Source organism: Rhinatrema bivittatum, chromosome 5 (genome assembly GCF_901001135.1).
Source record: "Rhinatrema bivittatum chromosome 5, aRhiBiv1.1, whole genome shotgun sequence".
NCBI classification, from domain to species: domain Eukaryota; kingdom Metazoa; phylum Chordata; class Amphibia; order Gymnophiona; family Rhinatrematidae; genus Rhinatrema; species Rhinatrema bivittatum.
This window is the reverse complement of record NC_042619.1, coordinates 130,684,260-130,707,040: the sequence shown is the minus strand read 5'-3', so window position 1 is coordinate 130,707,040 and position 22,781 is coordinate 130,684,260. Positions and strand designations below refer to the sequence as shown.

At 41.2% G+C, this 22,781-nt stretch overlaps 1 protein-coding gene across 6 annotated transcripts in view; it reads right to left on the bottom strand.

Annotated features, from left to right (window-relative positions):
• Positions 1 to 22,781, bottom strand: part of ENOX1 (ecto-NOX disulfide-thiol exchanger 1) — an 838,273-nt gene that overhangs the window by 48,855 nt on the left and 766,637 nt on the right. For all 6 annotated transcript variants that reach the window (XM_029602937.1, XM_029602936.1, XM_029602934.1 and 3 more), the window contains 2 exons: positions 19,739 to 19,846; positions 15,979 to 16,032 (listed from right to left, as the gene is read on the bottom strand). In XM_029602937.1, the coding sequence (XP_029458797.1) occupies positions 15,979 to 16,032; positions 19,739 to 19,846 (162 nt within the window). The remainder of the gene's footprint in view (positions 1 to 15,978; positions 16,033 to 19,738; positions 19,847 to 22,781) is intronic.

Below are 22,781 nucleotides of genomic sequence, written 5' to 3'. Positions count from 1 at the left end.
AATTTTAATCGTCCTAAAACGATTCACATCCCTACTACATGTAGTCCTAGAGGGCACTTTGTAAATGGGGGGGGGGGGGGGGTTTAAGAGGTGTAGCAGATACTTAAAGACCAGGTCTCCACTATCTGCAGGGGCTGGTCATCCAGGGCAATCATTTCCCCAACACATCCCACCGCTCCTTTGGATTTTGCTTGCCTCATACCCTAGGACAGTGATACAGAACACTACCTCATTTCCTCCTTGGTGGTTTGCTGCTGCTGCAGACGCATGGCACGGGACTGCTGGCCTGTTACTTCACTGGTAGAAAGGGCCATGGGGTCATCTTGGGGGAAAGTCTTCCCTCTTTCAATCCTTTTGTTATAGCTTCAGCAGATAGGGTTCCCAGGCTAGTACTGTCACTCTCCCCTAAATCTAATGCTTGCAGATGGTGTTTCAATATGTGATGCTGCATACCAGCATTTTTCAAATGCTCCAAGACCTTCCCTCCACTGATGGCTTTACTGCAGTAAATACGCTAAGCAAAACATAGGTCTGCCCTCAGTGATTCCAGACCAGGGATGTTGTCATGATCTCCTCTCTATATCCTTGGGGACTGCTGCTCCTGGCACTGGAGGTTCAGAGTGGACCGTGAGGTAAAAGTCCAGAGGAATCACTCATGCTCTCAACCTGCACTGCCTGCTCTTTCTCCACACTGTTAGTATCATCTACCTCATCAATCTTCTCACTGGAGGCAAAGATGCTACTGACTAGAGTTCTCAAATTCTCTTTGTTTTCTAGCTCTTTAATATCTTCTGATTCAGGGAATCGGAAATGATTCTTTCTCAGAATCAGTTCTTGAAAATACTTCCTCCAATATCTCAGAAGCAGTAATCATGGAGGAATGTGCTGCTGGTTTGGGATTTTGCACTTCTGCTGTCCCTGGACTTGCCCCTGTCCTCGCTAGCCTTATATGGCTTTCCTATATTTGCCCCTGCTCAAAAGCAAGAGGGAGAGAAACAGGTGGCAGTGGCACATGCTCTCCCAATTTTAATTTCTTATGACTTGAGCTTGCTTCATAGAAACATAATGGCAGAAAAAGACCATATGGAATTTATAAAGCCAATTAATTTAGCTTTATAATTCCTATCATTTCCTTAGATATCTCCTGTATTTATCCCAAATGTTTTTGAATTCATATACTATTTTTGTCTCTACCACCTCCACTGGGAGGCTGTTCCCTGCATCCACCACCCTCTCTGTAATGAAATATTTTCTAAGATTACTCCTGAGTCTACACTCTTTCATTATAATTCCATGACCTCCTGGCTTTCTGCATCTGCTGATTAACTCCTTCTGAACACACAAAAAAACCTGTTTGATAGGGAAAAAAAAAGTCTTTTAAGTTTAAGAACATTAGAAGTTGCCTTACTGGGTCAGACCAAAGGTCCATCAAGTCCAGCATTCTGTTTCCAATAGTGGCCAATCCAGGTTACAAGTACCTGGCAAGTACCCAAACATTAAATACATCACATGCTACTGATGCTAGTAATAAGTAGTGGCTATTCCCTAAGTCAACATGATCATAAGAAATCAACCAAGCATCAAAATCTTCAAAAAAGACCTGAAAACCTGGCTTTTCACTAGAGCCTACTCAAACTCACTCAATCAACAAAACCACCAACCAACCACGCAACCCAACACCAAGAAAAAGACTCCATCCCTCAATCAATTAAATAACTGCCACCATTTGAACACCTAAGACAATGTGCAACTACCTCACTTACTACCCCACTTACGACCTCACTTACTACCCCAAGCCTATATGCAACAACAGTTTTCATTTTATAAGTATCAACATTACCACATGTATGAACATTGCTGTGATAGTAGATGGTTAATATGTAATAACTATTGTATATGTATTCAACTAACAATCAAACCCCAAAACCTTCCTTCTTGATGACGTTTTGCTACATTGATTTTTGTAACCAAGATTATTTCACGAGCACTATAAACCGTTCTGATGACGAAACTGAATGACAGTATACAAAACACGTAAAACAAACAAACAAATAAATAAATAAATAAATAATTGCAGTTCATGGATTTCTTCCCCAGGAACTTATCCAAACCTTTTTTAAACCCAGCTACACTGATTGCTTAACCACATCCTCTGGCAATGAATTCCAGAGCATAATTGTGTGTTGAGTGGAAAATATTTTTCTCCAATTTATTTTAAATGTGCTACTTGCTAACTTCATGGAGCCCCCTAGTCCTTGTATTATCCGAAAAACTAAATAACCCATTCACATTTACCCATTCAAGTCCTGTCATGATTTTATAGACCTCTATCATATCCCCCCTCACCATCTTTTCTCCAAGATGAACAGCCCTAACCTCTTTAGCCTTTCTTTATAGGAGCAGGACTCCAATCTTTTACCTCTGCTAGTACTGCTTGTACTTCTGACAAGCTGGGTTAGCTCTGCAGTAGCACCTAATCCTTTCCCATATCATTATTCTGCCCATTGCTGTTCCCTCCAGTCCTCATTGCTTGCAGTAGCATGATGGAACTGGAAGTGGCTACTGGGGTTTTGATGTCTCAATGAGATGTTTATGGTCATATTACATTACTAGCTTCCCTTCATTGGTTGCTGATCCACTCAAGAACTGAATATAAAGTATTAACGTTAATTCACAAATTAATCAATAACCCTGATATTCCATGGTTTGAAGCAATTCTTCGAATGTAAACTCCATCATGAACATCACACTCAGCAAATAAAGGATGATTCAACATTTCCAAAGTACATCAGGCCCATTTGGAAAGATCTGTGATTGAGCATTCTGTGTCCGGCCCTATTATCTGGAATGCTATGCCTGAGTATTTAAGAACATTGTCAGATAACAAGGCATTTTTAAAAAACTTTAAAAACATGGCTATTTCAACTAGAGATGTGAATCGGAACCGGAATCGGTTCGGATTCTGGTTCCGATTCACATCGTTTGTTTTTTTTGTCTGGCCCGATCGGGTTTTTTTTTAATCAGCTGCACCCGAGCCGATAAACAAAAAACCCACCCTGACCCTTTAGAACTAATCCCTTAGCTTTCCCCACCCTCCCGACTCCCCCAAAAACCTTTTACAGGTACCTGGTGGTCCAGTGGGGGTCCCGGGAGCGATCTCCCGCTCTCGGGCCGTCAGCTGCCACTAATAAAAATGGCGCCAATGGCCTTTGCCCTTACCATGTGTCAGGGTATCCGTGCCATTGGCCGGCCCCTGTCACATGGTAGGAGCACTGGATGGCCCACGCCATTTTTAAAGATGGCTTTTCTGTTTTCTCTCTGCCAGTCAAGCATTGTACTGTGCAGTCAGAAACAAAAATCCCTGCTGTTTCTTTGTTCACTGGCACTGCTTTTCTATCTCCTAGAGACGAGGAATTGTATGGGAACAGAGTCAGAATAAAAAGCAGTAAGTTTGGAGGAAGAGAGAAGATGGTGGACAGTTTCCTCCACTGTGAGTTCAGAAAAGGAGGAAAAAGTGGAAGAGACTGGAAAAAGGGTAGAGGAAAGAAGTGGAGCAAAGGGCGGTAAAGGACATCTAGGCATCAAAATAAGAGGGAACGAAGATGAAACAAAGGATTGTGAAGAGAAACATCATCGGTGTGTTGTAATATGACTAAGAATAATAGAAGCACAAAGCTAGAGACCTTCCAATACAAGGGCCCTTGGAATATGCTCGGAATATTTTTAGCTGAGGAGAATCTCAAACCAAGACTTCCATCAGAGAACAATTGCTAAATCTTTTGTGCAAACTGTGAAAAGAAAAAGATGAAGATGGTTTGGACATAAGTGTAGAATAGTACATGATGTACTGAACAGAAGACCAAAAGTATAAAAGAGAATGCTCCAAGGAGACACGGTGAAGAACAGTTGAGAAAGAGATGAAGGTTTGTGGATTGTATGAGATATGATCAACAGTAGTGGTATTCTCTTGTGCCATTTACAGCTAAAGATGATTGAATGAATGATTAAAGGACAAAACTGCAATCTTTTAGAAATTAGTGAAGCAATACTGCCATAAAAAAAAGTGGCGTTACGCATACAAATATAACATATTATCATAGCAATTTTCAAAAGACATTTACAGGAGTAAAGTGCACTTACACATGAATATCCTATGGACAATTCAATTCAATTTGTTCATTTACACATGTAAAACCCATTTTTAAGCCTGTGAATGCTTTGGAAAATTAGGCCCTACATGAGAATTAATATTTTCTGGTTTGTGCTAAAGCTACTAAATTATTCAATTTGATTTATTTTGTACAAATACAGTTTGTAAATTCTTTTTATGATGGCACTCCTAATCCCGTTTTCTGCAGTTTATTTTTCAGTAAGACAAGTTATTTTCTCAGTCTCTAAAAATACTGCACAGTTATTTTCACCTGCTGAGCTTGAGTTACAACAAGTGGCAAAACGAAAATATACACTGCAAATTATCTAAGCTTTTATGTTATCAGACTACATGTAATCTTTATGCTTGATATACTGTATTTGTAAAAGTCCTTTAGTTTGCATCAAACGATTTAAAAAAACAACAAAACTTGGCTATTCAGGATGAATTGGCTGCATATCTTAGCCCTGTTGTTCATAAAAAAACATTTATTATCATCACCATTGCTACTCTGATACCTCACACTCAGAGGTGGAGAAGGAGAACCTGTAAGTGGATTTATGTGCACTAGGACATACCTGCATAACATTTACAGGACAATGATGATATCACCTTCCTCAATCCCTGCCCATTCCCAGCACTCTCATCCCCCTTCCTCTGTTCGTGTTAGGATTTTGCCTGCTACGTAACCTCATGCTTCACTGCTGCCTCCTGTTATGACACCTCCTCACCAGCAGAGGACTCTTACAAACTCTGCTCTCAGCTACCAGAAACAGCTCCTCAGTGACAATCTGGATCAGCCTGTGGTGCAGCCTTCTCTCCACTAGGAATCTTCAATAGGTTTAGCTTCCAGAACTTGCCAGGCTCCTCCTTTCTCCTGCACCACACCCAGCCCCAGCTCTATTAAGACTTGCCTTGTCAGAACCTCCTTGCTGATTCATTGAGTTACTCTTGGCTCTTTGTCCTGGCCTCTGTTCCTTGCTCTGTGGCCTACAGACCTTCCTTCTTTACCTTGCCTTGCCTTGTGGCCTTAGGACCTTCTTGCTCTCAGCCTTGCCTTGTGGCCTTAGGGCCTTCTTGCTCTCAGCCTTGCCTTATGGCCTTAGGGTCTTCTTGCTTTCTGCCTTGCCTTGTGGCCTAAGGGCCTTCTCACTATTTACCTTGCCTTGTGGTCTAGTTGCCTATACACGCTTTGCCTTGCCTAGCCCTATGGCTTTCGGGCCTCCTGCTTAGCTCTGTGGCCTTCAGGCCTTTTCTGTTATCTGTCTTGTCCAGTCCTTGTCATGTCTGTGTCTTGTCCTGTCCTGTCCTAGCTTGGTCCGCCCCTCATATCCAGCTCTTGCCTACAGCCCTGTATGCCTTCATATCCAGCCCTTGCCTGCAGTCCTTGGCTCCATCCCTGTATTTCCTTGTATTTAGCTGGCACAATAACACACACATATATTGATCAATTGTCCTAGACAATCATTCCTCATTCACATCACATCTAAATTCTCTTTAGTGTTATGCATTTATAGCATGTATAAATACCAACATAAAGCTTTGCCAAAATATATACAGAGCACTTGTAATGAAACAATAAAACACTTGCAATAGAGTTGAACTTCAAGAAAGATACTTTGTGAATTGCAAATGAATTACATGAAAGACAATTTCATTAAAAAGGGGATAGAGTTGAACCACGATTCACAAGCAAGGATACTTTGTAATCGTTTCACAGGAATGTTGTGTAGAGTCCCGTGCATATTTTTATCACTTCATATAGGTGGTCTTTTTCTGTCATCATTTACCATGTTACTATTGTTTTATTTTTTTGTTCCATATAAAGAGGCATTAATCTCTTCAGTGGACTATAATCCTCATTTTCTGTAGTTAGCTTCTACTCAGTTTCAGCATGGCAGGACTCTGTATCTTTTATTTGTAGGCAGAAGATACCGAAGAGACTAATGCCTCTTTATATGGAACCAAAAAAAAAAAAAAATAGAATGATAGTAACATAGTAAATGATGACAGAAAAAGACCCAAGTGGTCCATCCAGTCTGTTTAGCAAGCTTTATTTATGTATTCTTTTAATTAATTTATTTTTATTCTGGTAAGTATAGTAACTGCCACGTCATACAGGTTACCCCTTATCTTCAGTTCCATCCTTTAGCCACTATGGATCCTCTGTGTTTATCCCATGCCCTTTTGAATTCCATGTTCTATTGTTCTATTGTAATGGCCTAAAGAACAACTCCATTAAAAACACACCCTGTGCTAAATATAAAATCACAGAAGAGTCTGCATAATATTGATAACAGAAAAGTAAACATTAATACCAAGGATTCCAGTACATGAGGTAAAGGCAAACAGAATGATGTTCTATTGTAGTGGCCTTAGAAACAACTCTATTACAAACACAGCCAGTGCTAGATAACAGAAGAGAGATCCCTTGTGCTATACATACCTGACATTTATAGCAATGAGGAGTGCAGCTTGTTGGAAGCATTATGCTTCAAAGCTTGTACATGTCTGCTAGCATATCTCAGGTATTACAAACCCTACAGGGCCTTTCACGTGAAACTGGCCACACAGCAGGGATTTCATAGCATTAGCAACATGAATCTTGTATTTGCTGCCAGAGATAGAAGGATCATCTTTATTATAGAACATATTTTCAAAATAGGAAGGCATGATGCTATACCTTAACATATGGGTGGATGGAGTACTTGCTGATATCACTACTAACATCTTAAGTATTACTGTTTGCTTTTCTGTTATCATTGTGTGAAAGAATGGCAACAGTATTCTGTAAAAAAAAAAAAAAATCCCCAATTATTGTACCTTGCTAAGTATTTGTGTAGAGATCCCTTGGATCCCTATTAGGAACAGGTTTCGGAGCAAACCACTTTTGTTTTGGGAGGAATAACAATAGTGTGGGTGTCCAGCTCCGCCATGTGGATGAGAGTAAATGGTGTATTTCTCTGCTATATAAGCTCTGACAGCCATCTTAGGGTATGGATTTTTCTGTTTTCTTCCAAGAGGCATGCTTTAGCTGTCCCCTAACGTTTCTGTTGTTTAAGTTTTAATGCCTCCATGGAACTTATTATTTTTGGATGGGAGTTTCTGTCTACCCTCCCTACCCTCTTTTTCTATTTTTTCAATTGACTATTCGATTTCTGAGTACCCATTAACTAGGGACTCAATTTAGCTTTTTTTTTTTTTTTTTGCTACTCTAACATTAAAGGGAGAGGTTGCTTTTTTTTTTTTTTTTTTTTACAAGGAACCTGTGGATCATCAGTATCCAAAGGAGAAGGAAAGGGGAAAGAAGGGAGTTGGGATGGACCCATGAATATCTTCTGGAGATATGGAGGAGTAACTGATCCTGGAAGAGAGAAGAGGAGTACACTTGGCGCCATTCAGGTACTGTGAGGAAACTAAGGAGTTCAGAGGAGAAAACCACATGGAGAGGTACCCATAATGGAGTGATGCTTCCCTGACCATTTTAGAAGAGCTGTAGTGTATCCAGTTTTGAAGAACCATTCTAACTCTCTGAACAGGGCTGATCCTAGTAGTTTCCGCCCCATTTCTATTTTTACTGCCAGTGGGGAAAATTACTGAGAAGCTAGTGTTGAATCACTTGATGACTTATTTAGATGATAATAAGATCCTGAATGATAGGCAGAGTGGTTTCTGTTGCGCCATAGTACTGAGACTGTATTAGTTCCAGTGGCGGGCTAAGTTCTTCGGGATTTGAATAAGAATCAAGGGGTGATTGCTGTCTTTTTAGACATATTATCAGCGTTTGATTCAATATCTCAGCCTATATTGCTATACTGATTAGCAGAAATTGGGATTGGGGGAACAGTAGAGAAATGGTTTTCCTCATATCTGAAGGGTTGTTTTTAACAGGTACAATCTGGCAAAGATGTCTCTGACTGGTCACTACTACAATGTGGCATCTTGCAAGGGTCTTGTTTATCTGCCATATTGTTTAATATGTTTTTACTTCCTTTGAGTAATTTATTAGAAAGGATGAATGTGATTTTTTATTTATATACAGATAACGTGCAATTATTGTTTCCGGTGATGTGTGGCTTACAGGTGACTATTTTACAGGTTAATCAGAGCACACATGAAGGATGAAGCAGAATGGCTTACTTACTGGTGAATGTCAGGAAAACTGAGATTTACCAGTTTCTCGTATGGATGATTTAACCTCTTCTATTTCTTGTCAGGCTGGGGGAATGAACGTTTTGGCAGTAGAGATTGTTTGTGATCTAGGGGTTTTGCTAAATACTGGTTTTACTATGCAGCCACAACTACAGGCTGTTGTTTGGAGAGGCTTTTTTTTTAGAAAGTTGTGGAGATTGTGATTTGTTCTAAATAGAAATGTTTTTAGGGTCATGATGCAGGCATCTGTATTATCTTGCTCGGATTATACGACTTCCTAAATGTTATTTAAGGGCATTGCAGATCCTGATGAATGCTGCGGCCTGGGTGATTTCAGGCTGCTCTTTATCTTCTCATATTTCACCTGTATTACAAGAATTACATTGGCTCCCATTAGAGTTCCAAATCAAGTTTAAGATTTTGTCATTAGTTCATCGTGTTCTTTATGGTGAATGTCCTGCTTATTTGAAACAATTGGTGAGCCTGGATTGCCCTTAACGACCTTTGCATATTTTATACAACAGCTGTTGACTATTCCTAGTGTTAAAGATGCATGACTGCAGCAAACTTCTAATCGAGCTTTTTCCTACATTGTGCCAACACTGTGGAATAACATTCCTTCAGAAATGCGCTGAATGAGTAATTATAAAAGTTTTAGGAGAGTGTTAAAAACTCACCTGTTTAGAGAAGCTTTTAAATGAAGTGTTATGTTTTGTGTTTTAATCTGTTTTTATGTGATATCTTGTTCTAAAGTTTATTATTTCGTAATCCGCCTCGAACAATGTTTTGATAAGAATGCGGAACAACATTTTGTAAATAAAATATGGAGATAAATCTCTGTGCAAAATGGATTTCACCTACATTGGGAGGGAAGTATAAAGCTTGCCCTAAACCAGTGGGATGGGAGAAACATCAGAATAAGACTGAATCAATTGGCTTTACCATCTAAACCTTAAGCATTTCACAAATTTATTTAAAGCATTTGTACCATCAAGAATGTGAACTAAATGGCTGTAATGAACATTTTCATCATTTCCCTCTACATCAGAAAAAGTACTGTTGGAAACCAAAGCTTCCAGTATGCTTTTTGCTGCAAAGTGACTTGAGCACTTATCTGTGCTGTATACAATAACAGTAAAATGGGAATTCAATGTTTCCAAAGTAAAGGTTTTTGAAAGTTATCTTTCCCCCTGCTCAGGGAACCCAGATGTTTAAGACCCTTTCACAGAATGGAAAGAATACCACCTGAAACTGTATTTGAGATATGGCCTCTGGTCCCATTATCCCGGGTACGATAGCACAGGAGTTGCATTTGTATTAGCAAAGGGGGAATAAAGAGCCTCGATGCATTCAAACTCTTGTCTGCAACAGGAAAAAAACCTCTCCACTAATCAACAAATCCTGCACATTTCTCCAATGGTGTTTCTGTGCCTTATGCTGTATTTTCTTATCTTATTGCCCGTTTCTATATGAGGGAACTGTATGTGTTTTTGTTAAGAGCACGCTTTTCATCCCAGGGGTAATCTATGTGCAATGCGTTGTTGCACTTACGTCAAGAAATACCAAATAACAGCAGAACAGACCTAGCACATTGTCAGTGTTAGCTACAACTTTGTTGGGGGAGCCATGCAACCATCCACGAAACAACCTAGAAAATGCTTCCATACTGTGTTGCATACGTTTCTTCATTTCTTTGCATGACTTAATCCCTTCTTAGATTATTTCCTAGCATGATACTTTCCCTTACAGCTGGGAAATGGGGAGGAGGAGGGAAGAAGTCAGAGCAGCAGGGAAGCGGGCTTCAAATCCAGGTGGCGCTCTTTATGACCTTGTGTAAGTAACTTCACCATCCATTGCCTCAGATACAAGTTTAGGGCCCGATTTACTAAGTTTTTTCCCCCTATTCTGTGTCTATGGGGGGGGGGGGGGGGGAACCCCTAGTGAATCAGGCCCTACTATTGTAAGCCCTCTGGGGACACGGAAATACCAACTACACCTGCGTGTAACTCACCTTGAGCCACCAATGAAAAGGGGTAAGCTAAATCCAAATAAATATATGAATAAAAGTCATAGGAGGCATTGTCTGTTTGTTACAAGGTACTCAGAGATAAAGCAGTCTGGTGACATAGTGTAACCCTTGGCGTGAAACTCATTATTGGCCACCAATACAGAAAGCAGCAAACAGACAAGGATGGATGCCCAATCATGGAGTTATTATAAATCTTGTTAACGTTAACTTTCAGGTTTAAAATCAAAAGGAAAAAAGTTTCAAGGCTTGGATTCTGTAATGACACTTAACAGTGCTGGCATCAGTACTGTGCAGCTAAACTATGGCTACAGCAATAAGGCGAAAGACAGCCAATTGGGCAGAAGGAAGAAGAAAACACTGCGCATATTATTTTATAATCACATCTTTAAAACAAAGCCTGTGCAATGCAATTCATATCTCATCAGGCCGCCACTTAGCCAAAACTTCTTTGTTAGGCCTCCAGTCAGACACTGGTTTGAGTGAATAAAAATAATGAATCCTTTTGGTATCGCATGAAAGCATCAGTGGCATTTTATGATAAGTATTAATGCTGGATTTTTATTGCTACAGCATTAGTCATAATGAACTCATTACAGAGCTTTATAAATGTAAGTTGCTCTCAAAGGCAGAATATCATGCTTTAGTTTCATTAAACAGATATTTATAAACATAAGTTTCACAATATGAGAGGAAGCATGCCTAGAAGGTGGCAAGTTCATAAACAGAAAGCGTTCGTGCAACTGGTGAAAATCCTAGCAGACTGAGGGAAAAAAGAACAGAGTATTAAACAGGAACCCATTAATTCAAAGACAAGGGGATCCCTTGGTTTGGACTCACACAAGAGCTTTGATAAAATCACAAAAAACTCTCCATATCATAAAATCACGCCAAATTATAATGTAAGTTACTTACAGGTCTATAATATTCAGCAAAGCAAAATATAGTGACTTGCCCAAGGCCGCACAGTCAGTGCTACATGGAATGTCGAACTTTTGTCCCCATATTTCTTCTCCGACATGGTACAATGCTTTCATCACTAAACTAGACTCATTCCACGAAATTAATTTTACTGTTTTCTCCTGTAAATGCTATAAGCTTTGAACTGCTTAGGTTTTTTTTTTTATAAACAATATAGTTACAGAGCTGATAGCTTCCTTGTAGTGTAAGAATATGTCTCTTGATTTTCCCAGTGGCCATTTTGTAATCCAGGAGTACTTAAACTGATCTTTGGGGTCTCCCCAGCCAGTCAGATTTTCAGGATATCTCTAATGAATATGCAAGAGATTTATTTGCATGCACTACCTCCTATCTATGCAAATATTTATCATGCATTTTCATTAGGAATATCCTGAAAACCTGACTGGCTGGGGAGGGAAGACCAATTTCAGCACACCTTTTGAGGTCACTTGCAGCTTATCCCTCATTTAACATTCTCACCCAAGGAGTATGGAAAGTATTTTTAAACTATAAAAGGAAATTATCTTCTATTCTCTTGAAATTCTTTAAAAATATTTTTGTAAGCAGTTTCAAATAAAAAGAAGATGGCTGCTGCACAGTTCTTCTGGCAACCAGACTCACAAGCTGAAAACCACTGGCATAAACAGAGCCCATGTAGCAAGAAATCATGCTGAAGGCCTTCTGAAAAAAAAAATGATGGGCCAATACACTGTCCGAGGTAGATTAAGGGCTTACATGACAGGTAACTCTGAAAAGCTATTCACAAATGTATTAAATTAGCAGAGCTGGCAAGGGACCCAGTTCAAAGGTGGAGATTTTAGGCCAGTCCAGGATTTTTGAGAGCTCCATCCTGATCGTTTCTTGCAGTGATGATTTCAAGTGGAAGAAGCAGAGATTATAAATACCACAATGCACTGGGATGCAAGTCCCAAGACCTGGGCTGGTCAAAAGTCTCCCTCCTTGAACTGAGTCACTTGGTATCTCTGAGTCAGCTCAATAAAACGTTTGTTGACTTTTATTTCTACTTCTATTGTAAATCACAGAAATGTGAGTTGTTTCTAAATCAGACTTCAAGATGCTGATAGTCAAAAAAACCTTAGCCGGATAAATGACACTGTTGAATATCCAGCTACAGTCAGGGGGGTGCCGTCAAGCAGGAAAAGTTACTTATCCGGCTAAGTTTTTAGCTGGATACCTCAGAGGCAGGGTATGGGTGGATCGAAGAGGAATCGAGTTAGCTGGATAAGTTATCCGGCTAAGTCTGGTTGGGCCACAGGGCTGTCCTAAAATAAGCTGGATAAATTTATCAGTTTATATATTTGTTGATCTTCTGCACAGCTCTTTGAATAAGAATAAATTAATTTTTCAATAAGACATTTTTGTCTGCAGATTAATTTAAGACTGATTAAGCACTCCTCTCCTTGTTATGGACCTTGCCTTAGTGTGTATTGTTTCTCCACTGACTTTTTGGTTAATCATCATATTAAAAAACCCCAAACAATGGGAGTATTCGTATGACAAAGCATCCTGCAGTCGATCTCCTGCCGGCGCCATTTTCCGTACGGAAAACGATTCGCGGCAGGAAATCGCTCCCAGACCCCCGCTGGACCCCCAGGAACTTTTGGCCAGCTTGGGGGGGCCTCCTGACCCCCACAAGACTTGCCAAAAGTCCAGCGGGGGTCTGGAACGACCTCCTGCAGTCGAATCGTGTTGGTCTATGGCCGCCGCCATTTTGCGGCGGCCATTTTGCAAAATGGCGCCGGCTGAAGACAACACGATTCAATAGCAGGAGGCCGTTTCAGACCGCCGCCGTTCCGGACCGCCGCTGGATCCCCAGGTAATTTAAAGCATTTGGGGGGGGGGGGGTTCGGGAGGGTGGGGGATTTAATTTAAAGGGTCAGGGTGGGTTTTAGTGGGTTTTAGTGTGCCGGCTCACAATTTTAACGATTTTCACGATACTTTACCCACCCAAACGGCAACAATACGATTCCCTCCCCCTCCCAGACGAAATCGATCGTTAAGACGATCGAGGACACGATTCACATCTCTATACAGTACATGTGACAGAGAATATTACTTGTTCTCGGCTATGAGTTCCTATACTGCACTTTAGTAAGCAGGAGCAATGATGTGATACAGAACTGTTTCAAACACATTCTTGTGTTTTCTTAGCTTTCTCTATTTCCTCTTAAAGACTACAGTGACACAGAATACTTAGCGATAATTAAAATAGTAACCATCTGCACTAGCAGCGACTACAACAGCAATAACATGAAGGCAGCAATTATAAGGCACTGGGTACTGTAGTGAAAAGACTTTTGTAGTTTATATATGGAACACACTCAGACAGTAACAACCCTATCTAAAAAATACAACTATTAAACCAGGCCCTAAACACTAATACATTTCCTATTGGGAAAACAGAATAAGCCAAGCTACTATAGAGCCCCACACAGAAATAATTGTAAAGCTATACTAAAAATGTTACAGAATAACATCCAACAATTAAAAACTCATAACAATTATTAAAACATGTCCAAATATCAATAAAATATTTTAAAACAGCAGACATCGCATAATACCCAATAATTAAAATGGCAGTCAATCAAGAAAAATAAAATTAAAAAGCCACTTTTACTTACCCTCTCCAGCAACTCTCCTACTCCTTTCCCTTCCAGGCCAATAGCACTCACCAGAAGCAGCAAGAGCTGCTGAAGCTCTGTCCTCACAGTCCTCTTCCTTAGCGCCCACAATCAGTCACTCACACACACCCACCCAATTAGACCCCATGACCAGTCTCAGTCTCTCTCACACCAGTCATCTTCCTGACCAGTCTCTCTCAATCACACACAAATGCTCTTGCACCCATTCATACCAGCTCTCACCCAGGCACCCATTCACACCCATACACACAAGCTCTCACCCAGGCAAACCCCCACACACAAGCACTCACCCAGGTGCCCATTCACACCCTCAGACACAAACTCTCACCCAGGTACCCATTCACACCCACAGACACAAGTTCTCACCCAGGCACCCATTCACACCCATACATACAAGCCCTCACCGCCAAACCTCTTCTTCCTTTGCTGCAGGGATGGGCTCCAGTTCCGCCAAGGCTTTACTCCGGTGGGCCTTCTTTTTCATCGCCACGAGGATGGGCTCCCGCGGTGGCCTTGCTTGGTCGGGGTCGGGTTTCCTCTTTGCCACCAGGGGGATGAGCTCCCGTGGTGGCCTTGCTTGGTTGGGGTCGGGTTTCCTCTTCGCCACCTTGGGAATGAACTCCTGTGGCAGCCTTGCTTGGTCGGGGTTGGGTTTCCTCTTCTCTGCCACAGGGATGAGCTCCCGTGGTGGCCTTGCTTCATTGGGGTTCGACACTGCCAATCCTCCCACCCCACCCCCAGGCTATGCAATGACTCTTCTTCACTGGCCAATCAGAGGCTTCCTCCCTTCTTCCTACTCCCACTGGCAGGTAGAAGGGAGGAGGCTTCCGATTGGCCTGCACGGAGGTAGGAAGAATGAAGGAGGCTTCCCATTGGGCAGTGGGGGCAGGAAAAACAGGAGGCTTCTTATTGGCCTGCGGGGCTGGAAAAAGGGAGAAGGGAAGTACAACCAGGGCATTTGGACACTGGGAGCCGTGACCGGTTGAGAATCGCTGATTTAGAGGTCAATATTCAAAGGCATTTATCCGGATAACTTTTGAGTTATCCAGATAAATATTGACTTTGAATATCATTGGAACTTATCTAGATAAAATTTATCCAGATAACTTGTAGGAATTTTGGGGATGCTCCAGGGTGATATTGAGTTAGCTGAATAAGTTAATCCACTAACTAAAGACATAGCAAATAGCAGAGTTAAATTTATACTGGAACTTGTTCCCAGATAACTTTAACCTTAACTGGTTATAATCAATGAATATAACTTGTTAAGCATTGATTTCCCTGAAAAGAAAACAAGCAGACCTGCCAACCTGATCCTCAACCCCCCGTACTCCAGTGCAACAAATGTCAGCCCCACCAACCAATTCCATCTCTCTTCCCCCTCACCCTGAGTAGCCCACAATATTTACAAATCGTTGTGCTCCTATAAGTCCAAAAAGCTTCCCTCCCCTTCCCTCAGAATTAAACAGAATTAAAACTGAAGGTCCCCTGCAGCAGCTCCCTTTCTCCTCCAGCAACCAAACTCTAACCCTCCTGCCCAACCCAGTACCTCTCAAACCCCTTAACTGTGACCAGGAGCTTAGGACAACACCAAGTTCAGGTTTGCAGTCATTTGAGAAGGTTTGCACAGATAACTTTGAGGATATTCAGCATCAAGTTTATCCCACTGAATATCCATGATAACTAATTATACTGAAGTTAGACATTTTTTCTGAAAATTGATCTCTTTGTGTATGCTAAAACCATTTAACAGGCATTAAAGTGAAAAAACAAACAAACAAACAAACAAGAAACAAACTTCCCCAACAAAAGAAATAAGGAAACAAAAAACTTGTTTCTGTTCACCCCTAGAAAAGTGAGCTATTTGAAAATTATCCCTTATATTAGTATAAAACATGTAAGAGTTTTAACAATGGAAAATTGAGATAATCCTTGACTTGGATATATTTTTAGCTACTACACTTCTAAACATATTTACATGACAAATATTAGGCCAATGAAAAAAGTTTGAGCACAGTAGTACCTACATCTGTGCGACAGTCTTGGCCATTGGTCTCTGGTAATCCTCTGGTACCTTTTAACTGCAAATTTGTGAGAGAAAAAAGAAAAACAAGTGAAATGTTACTTTGGTGTCTTAAAGAGGCCAAGTATATGGGAATTTTTAAAAAGCACTCTGTTGAAAACTTCTCAAAGATTTTCTGCCAAGAAAAGAAATGGAGCGTATGATTCTAGTGACATTTTATCAAAATGTGTTGGAAAGAAACATGCTGTGACTTGATCTGAAAAAAAAGATGTTTGGATCATTATTTTTGAAATAAGGTTAACAGATTGTTTGAAGGCAAAAGAGTTCTGTTGAATTGACTCTGAAGGGCAGTGGTGTAATTTGACTTCACATCCCTAGTGGTGTTAATTTAAACGTTTGACTGTTGACATGTTGGTTTTGGGGAAAATTGTGTATTTTCAAATAGCTACTTTTGAATGACACGGTTTTGACTGTTTAAAATTCTATTTCACTCAGTTTTGTCCTTCAAGAAGAGGGAAAATATAATAGATGCTTTTTACCAGTGCATGTGTGTTTTAAAGGGTAGGATTTGCAAATAAAAGCACAAGAAAACCCTACTGAAATTTTTTTTTTAAAAACCATAGCTATTGTCCAGTGTTGGCAATTTCTCTGTGAAAGTTTTTAACATTATGAAAGATCTTATTCCACTGGCTGGAAGCAAGTCACATGGGTATAATCCCCAATCTGTGGTAATTTCTTAAATGACTACTTTTAGAATGAAAAAAATATAAATTACAATTATACAATTGAGGTCATACATTTGTAACATTAGCACTTAAGAGCAGCAGCTTAAGACTGAGAAAGCTACAATACAGATACCCAGAGTCTAACAAAAACACATATTATACTCCACTCACTTCTGAACTTTGGCTCTCTTAAAAGTGAATTTTAAAAGCCCTATGCACGTTAAATAGGGGATGCACGAACAAGTCGGGCTTCCATGCGCCGAGCGGATATTAAAAGCAAGTATTTCCTGCAGCGCGCACATCTTGAAAGTTTTCAAAAAGGGGACGGGGCCTGGGCATTTCAGGCCGTGAACCAAGATGTGCGCGTAAATACTTAACGCGATCCGGCACGCGCCGAGGTCCCCTGCTGCGTAATTTTATTTCTACTACAAATGAAGTTAAAAAATAAAGAAAAATAAGCACATCTGTGGGGGTTTTAAGGATCAGAGCTCACTGTGTGGAGTGAAGGTTATCAAATCAAGGGAGTTTGGAGGCACTCTCTCTTAATTGGGTGAACTGGTAAAAACAGGAATGGTGTCAATGAACACCTCTTTCAAAATTCCCCGATTTGTGTGATAGAAGTGAAATTTGAGCACCCATGTGCACGCCCACTTAAAATTTGGCACACATATGTGCGTGGCCAGGCTATTTTATAACATGCGTACATATATGCGTGCACGTTATAAAACAGCCATGTCCCTGGGCATGGGCCGATGCGTGAGTGTACATTTGCACCCACGTGCCAGTTTGACAGTTACTGTCCCAAATGCTAAAGATGTAATCGCTGGGCTAGTCCTTCCCAGACAGTGGTTCTAGAGGCCATATCTGAAATCACAGTTTTGGGGGTAAACTTCCCTTAATGTTAAATCAATTTAATCTCCAGGATTCCCTGAGCAGGGGAAAGACAAGTCTTCTAGGCCCTTTGTGCATTTGTATTACTTAAATCCCCAGAGCACAGGTTCTGTATATGGCAGTGATAACTGCTTTCACTAAATAGTAAAGAGCACACTGGAGACTGGGATGATTTCCAACAATACTTTTACTGAAATGATGTGCAAAGATGAATTGTTCTTTACAGCTGTATCCTCAGATATAAATGTTACAATCAAGGTTTTGGAATAAATTTGTGACCTCCTTAGTATTTAAATTTCTTAACAGATGTAAAAGCTAAGGGCTAGATTTTTAAAAAATGCACGTGATTTTATAACATGCGTGCGCCGGGGCGCGCATGTTATAATATCAGGGGCGGCACGTGCAAGGGAGGGTCGATTTTGGCAACATTCGATCGGCGACACATCAGGGCCTTCCCCAGTTCCCTCCCAGTCTGCTCCAATTTAGGAGCGGACTGGGAGGGAACTTTCCTACCCCCTACCCTAACCTCCCTTTCCCTTCCCCTTTCCTCCCCACCCTCTAAAACCCATTTTTTAATTTTTATACCTTTTATTTTGCATGTTACCTCAGAGCCCAACCTGCAGTAACTTGCGTGCGCCGGCAGCCGGCAGGTGCTCGAGACTCCGGGACAGCGAGGAATGGCGCTGACCCGGGCTGCCCCGCTCCACCCCCCCCCCCCGGCCCGCCCCTTCACAGAGACCTTGTTCTTGTGCGCGTAACGGGGGTTACACGCGCAGCCGAACCTCTTCTAAAATGCACACAGCGTGCGCAAGGCCCGGCCCTGCGCGTAACCCCCATTTTTTACCTTCGGGGAGTATTTAAAATCCGGCCTTAATTGTCCAAATGTATACATGTAGATTTCATTCTCCTTTCTCATGGATTAGGATCGGGGTAAACTTCCCTCCCATTTAATGGTGAATAGTATGTTTAAGGCCAATGTAAATACAAAATTTCATCTCCTACCTTCCCAATAGTTTTGGGGTTTGTTTTTTTTTTTTTTACTAAACTTCCATTCTCATCAATGTACCAGATTGATAACTGTTGTTAATTCCCTTCTCCCAATTTCCAGTAGATGTGAGTGAGTCCTTTAGGGGCCAACAATGACTCCTTCCTCACCCTCTTTCCTTCTTCTCCTCTGGATAAGCTATGTCATCCCTCCTCTGGATTCAGATGATCCTAGGTTCCCTTCAGAAGAAAGAGATCCTCTTTTCTGATGATGTCAAAACAAAAAAATACTGAGCCCCTAGTTAATGGGAAAGCCAGTAGAAGGGTAAATAAAAGTCCTCTCACGCCGTTCCTATCACATAAGTGAGGGAAGTTTAAAAGCCACGTGCGCCAACGCCATTTGCCATTTTCCCGGTTCACCAGTTAAGGGATAGGACTTCCAAACTCCCCATGTTTAATAGCCTCCCTTCCCCCATTAGCCCTGACCCTTATAACCCTGCTGACATGCCTAGGTTTTTTTATTTTACTACTTGCACGCCATCCATAGCAGACGTAAAGCAAAGTGGCAGGGGACCCCAGAGCAGGCGTGTGCATAAGTACTTATGCGCTGGTTTCAATGGGAAATCAAGGAATGCCCATGCCCTGCCCAGACGATGCCCTGCCTCTTTTTTTGTAAAAAAAAAATTTTGTGCACAAAGCAAAAGATATACGCAATATCCGGGCGGCTTTTAAAATCTGCTGGGTGTGCGCCGACCCAACATATCCACATATCCCCTAATTGATGGGTGAGCCAGGCTTTTAAAATTCACCACAGGAAGTACTCTGAAGTTCAAACTCTGCAATGCTTCTTCCCTTTAACACCGTGTCTGTGAAAGGATCCACGGGCGGTGTTACCTTGTTTTAAAAAAAAATCTTTATCTTTTCAAACCATCTCAGAGGTGGTTAAAATAATAATTTGCTTCAAGAGAGAACATTTTAGTGGAGGAGATGGGACTGGAAAAGAAACTCAAATGCACTACAGCAAAAGTACATTATGTTTTGAAAATATGGTACAAAATGGATTATATATTACTAGCATTCAAAAAAATGCATGACAGAAAGTGAAACATTTCTAACATTCCTGCCTGTGTAATTTATGATTATTTCTTTAATGCAGTGACTCACCTGCTCCTGAAGAACTTTAAGTACTGCATGTGTATGTGTTTGCTCTTCCATTGCTTGCTCCAGCTCGGATTTTTTGCAATTCAGTTCTTCTTGTATAGTCAGTAATTGCTGCGTAGATAATAAACATTGATTGGTGCTATCTGAACGCAGAGAACTTTAAATATCATAAATCCCTCATCCCAATCAAATTAATTTTTTTAAGCATTTCTGATTACCGCTTAGTTAGATATAAATTGCTTCCATGTCCATATATTTTCAGAGCAGTGTTCAACAATAATGCACCTTATGACATGTGGCTGAGCTATTTGTTACACCAAAGCTCTATTTTCTGGTATATCACCCACCAAGGAACTTCATATGCAGATGAACAAACCCTTACTGCATAAGAATGCCTCGTGGTTTCAGAACTCCTCAAGTAAACGGTACAGTGAACAAATAATTTATATACACGATCCTTTAATATAATTAGTCACTGGCCAAGTGCCAATTCATTTTACATTAAATATGGTTCCAGAAAGCTAAGACAAGAAGGCTAACGATTTTACTTCCTGTGTGAGGGTAATGTTTTATTATAGGAGGAAGACAGAAGCACAAGAATGCAATCCATATAATCACCCACACCAAACAGCTTCTGCCAATTAATCTCACAGGCAGAACTATAACTAAGGCATTTTAGCATCCAGGGCAAGTAAGCTTACTTCCACTTCCTTCCCCACACCTACTCTAAGCCTGCTCATCCCTTCCTCCACCCTGATTTCACCCATCTTCTTTCCCTCTCTTGTCCTCCCCCCTTCCCCCACCCACTTGGATAATAGTAGGATGAGAACTGCACTCTTCCTAGCTTTTCATCCACTACCACCATTTGCTTACCTTTCACTAATTTGTCTGCCCCCAAAGGCTCTGCACCCTGGGCGAATATCCTCTCATCCATCCCTAGCTGTGGCCCTGCTCACAGGCTACAAAACTATGGCTCCAAAACTATGTTAGACTAAACAGTATACTTTAAGAATTCACATTTCATGTGGCAAAATAGCTATTAAAAATATGATGGATATTATTAAAGAAATACTTAATTTTAAAATTTGGTTGAACTAAATTGTATCTGCTTCCTTTAACTTCTTTCCTAATTTATAGAGAGTAAGAGAAGGAGCAGAAACCTTTATTTCTGCTTTATTTTTAAATTCTACTTTAAGGCACTATGGGATACAGGCATTTATACCTGCAGCTTAACAGATGGAGAAGGAGAGAAGGCAGACTCCCCTGAGGCCATATATTATTCGCTCTTTAAATGCCACTTAATGAACATGACAAGCTGCTTCCCTACTCAGCCCATCTGACACTTTCAACCCCAAGACCCCTTGCAACTATGGCTTTGTAACTCCTTGATCTAGCTCGGCAGCCTACACACTCCAAGGGGGCCACTGTCTGGTGGAGGTGTAGCAATAGCAGGGGCAGCTATCCTGAAGATGGTGAGGTCAGGTGGCCATATGGAGGAGGCCGGGTCAGGTGGTCATCTTGTGGGTGGCTGGAACAGGTAGCCATTTTGTAGGTTGCTAGATTGGGCATCTTGTGGGTGGTGAGGCTGGGTGGCCTTATTTGAAGATGGTTAGGCTGGACATCTGCCTTGATGGTATTAGGGTGGAGTGGTCAGGTTATAGTTGGGCTAGCTAAGTGTTTATGCCAGATGGAGCTATGCTGAGTGACCATATTTTTTAGGGGCCAGGCCGAACAGCCATGATGCAGATCACTAAGAAGACTGGCCAGTTTTAAGAGCCATATCATTTTGGCTGGCTGAACAACATTGTACAGCTGGCTGGGCAGAACAGCTACACTATGATTGACTGGGCTGAGTGCTCATATTTTAGTGTCACTCATGTGGGCGTCCTTCTTATGATAAATGAGACAGAGTAGCATCTTCTAGGTCTGAACCATGCAGCCATTATGCAAAAAAAGGAAATCTTTATTTTAACAAATGAGAGCATACTGAATTTGGTTTTCCCTGATCTGACAATTTGTCTTTCTCTCAGTAACTCTTTCATAAATACAACATTCTGGGAACATGACCCCATGGAAGAAGGAGCAGAGTTCGGCCATACAAGAAGAAAAGGTCACAAGAGTGACTATGAATAAGCCACCCGCCAGGTCCAAATCAACAAACTCCAGAGACATCATGAGAGAAAACACCTGGTGTATTGCTGTATTACCTGCCCCTTCATCTAGCAGAACCACATATAAAACGAAAAAAAGAGCAGCAAGGCCTGTAGATGTCAGAGCTGGGCCAGCAAGCAAGCACTGACACATGGGACTGAGTAGCAACAAGAGAATTTGACAGGTGACAGTAAGCAGTCACCTGTCAACTCCCAGGATGAGCAGCAATCAGCCACCAGTAGCAACACAGCCCAAAGTACACTAGCTGACCTGGGTAAGATAGCTGTCACCATCTCCTCCCAATGCTTTCGCTCCTCTCTAAGTCTAGGTCCAACCCCCACAGAAGTGTTAAAGACAAAAAATAAAAAAAGAGGGTGTTTAATAAACATAGCTCAGTGGGAGTCATTTGGAGTCATAACTCTCAGTCTGCGGCAAACCAATCAAATAAAGGATCTGCCCCAAACACCTCCTCTGTAAACCCCAACTAAGGTGGACTCCTAAATGAGGACCTACTATGCGGGGTAAACATACAGGTTCAGGGAGTACCCTGTAAGCATAAAAAGAAAATATGGAAGCGAGAGCGCATTGACATTTTCTCTCTGCTCATTAGAGATTAGGAGAGGGGAGGAAGCAGTGAGGCTAAGGACAAAGACACAGAAGGAGAAAGCTGGGAAAGAAAAGCAAAAATTTAAAAAAGCAATTATAACTAGGTTTCTACATTCCATATATTTATGAGTGTCATAGTCGAGAGGAAACCTGAACAGCCACCCTACCTCATTAGATACCTGGACACCATACAGAGGGGACAAAAGTACTTTGAGGGATGGGTTTAGCTAAACTATGATGTTAAGTTTATGAAAGCATGGCAAAAAAAGCTCAATATCTTGGAGATATT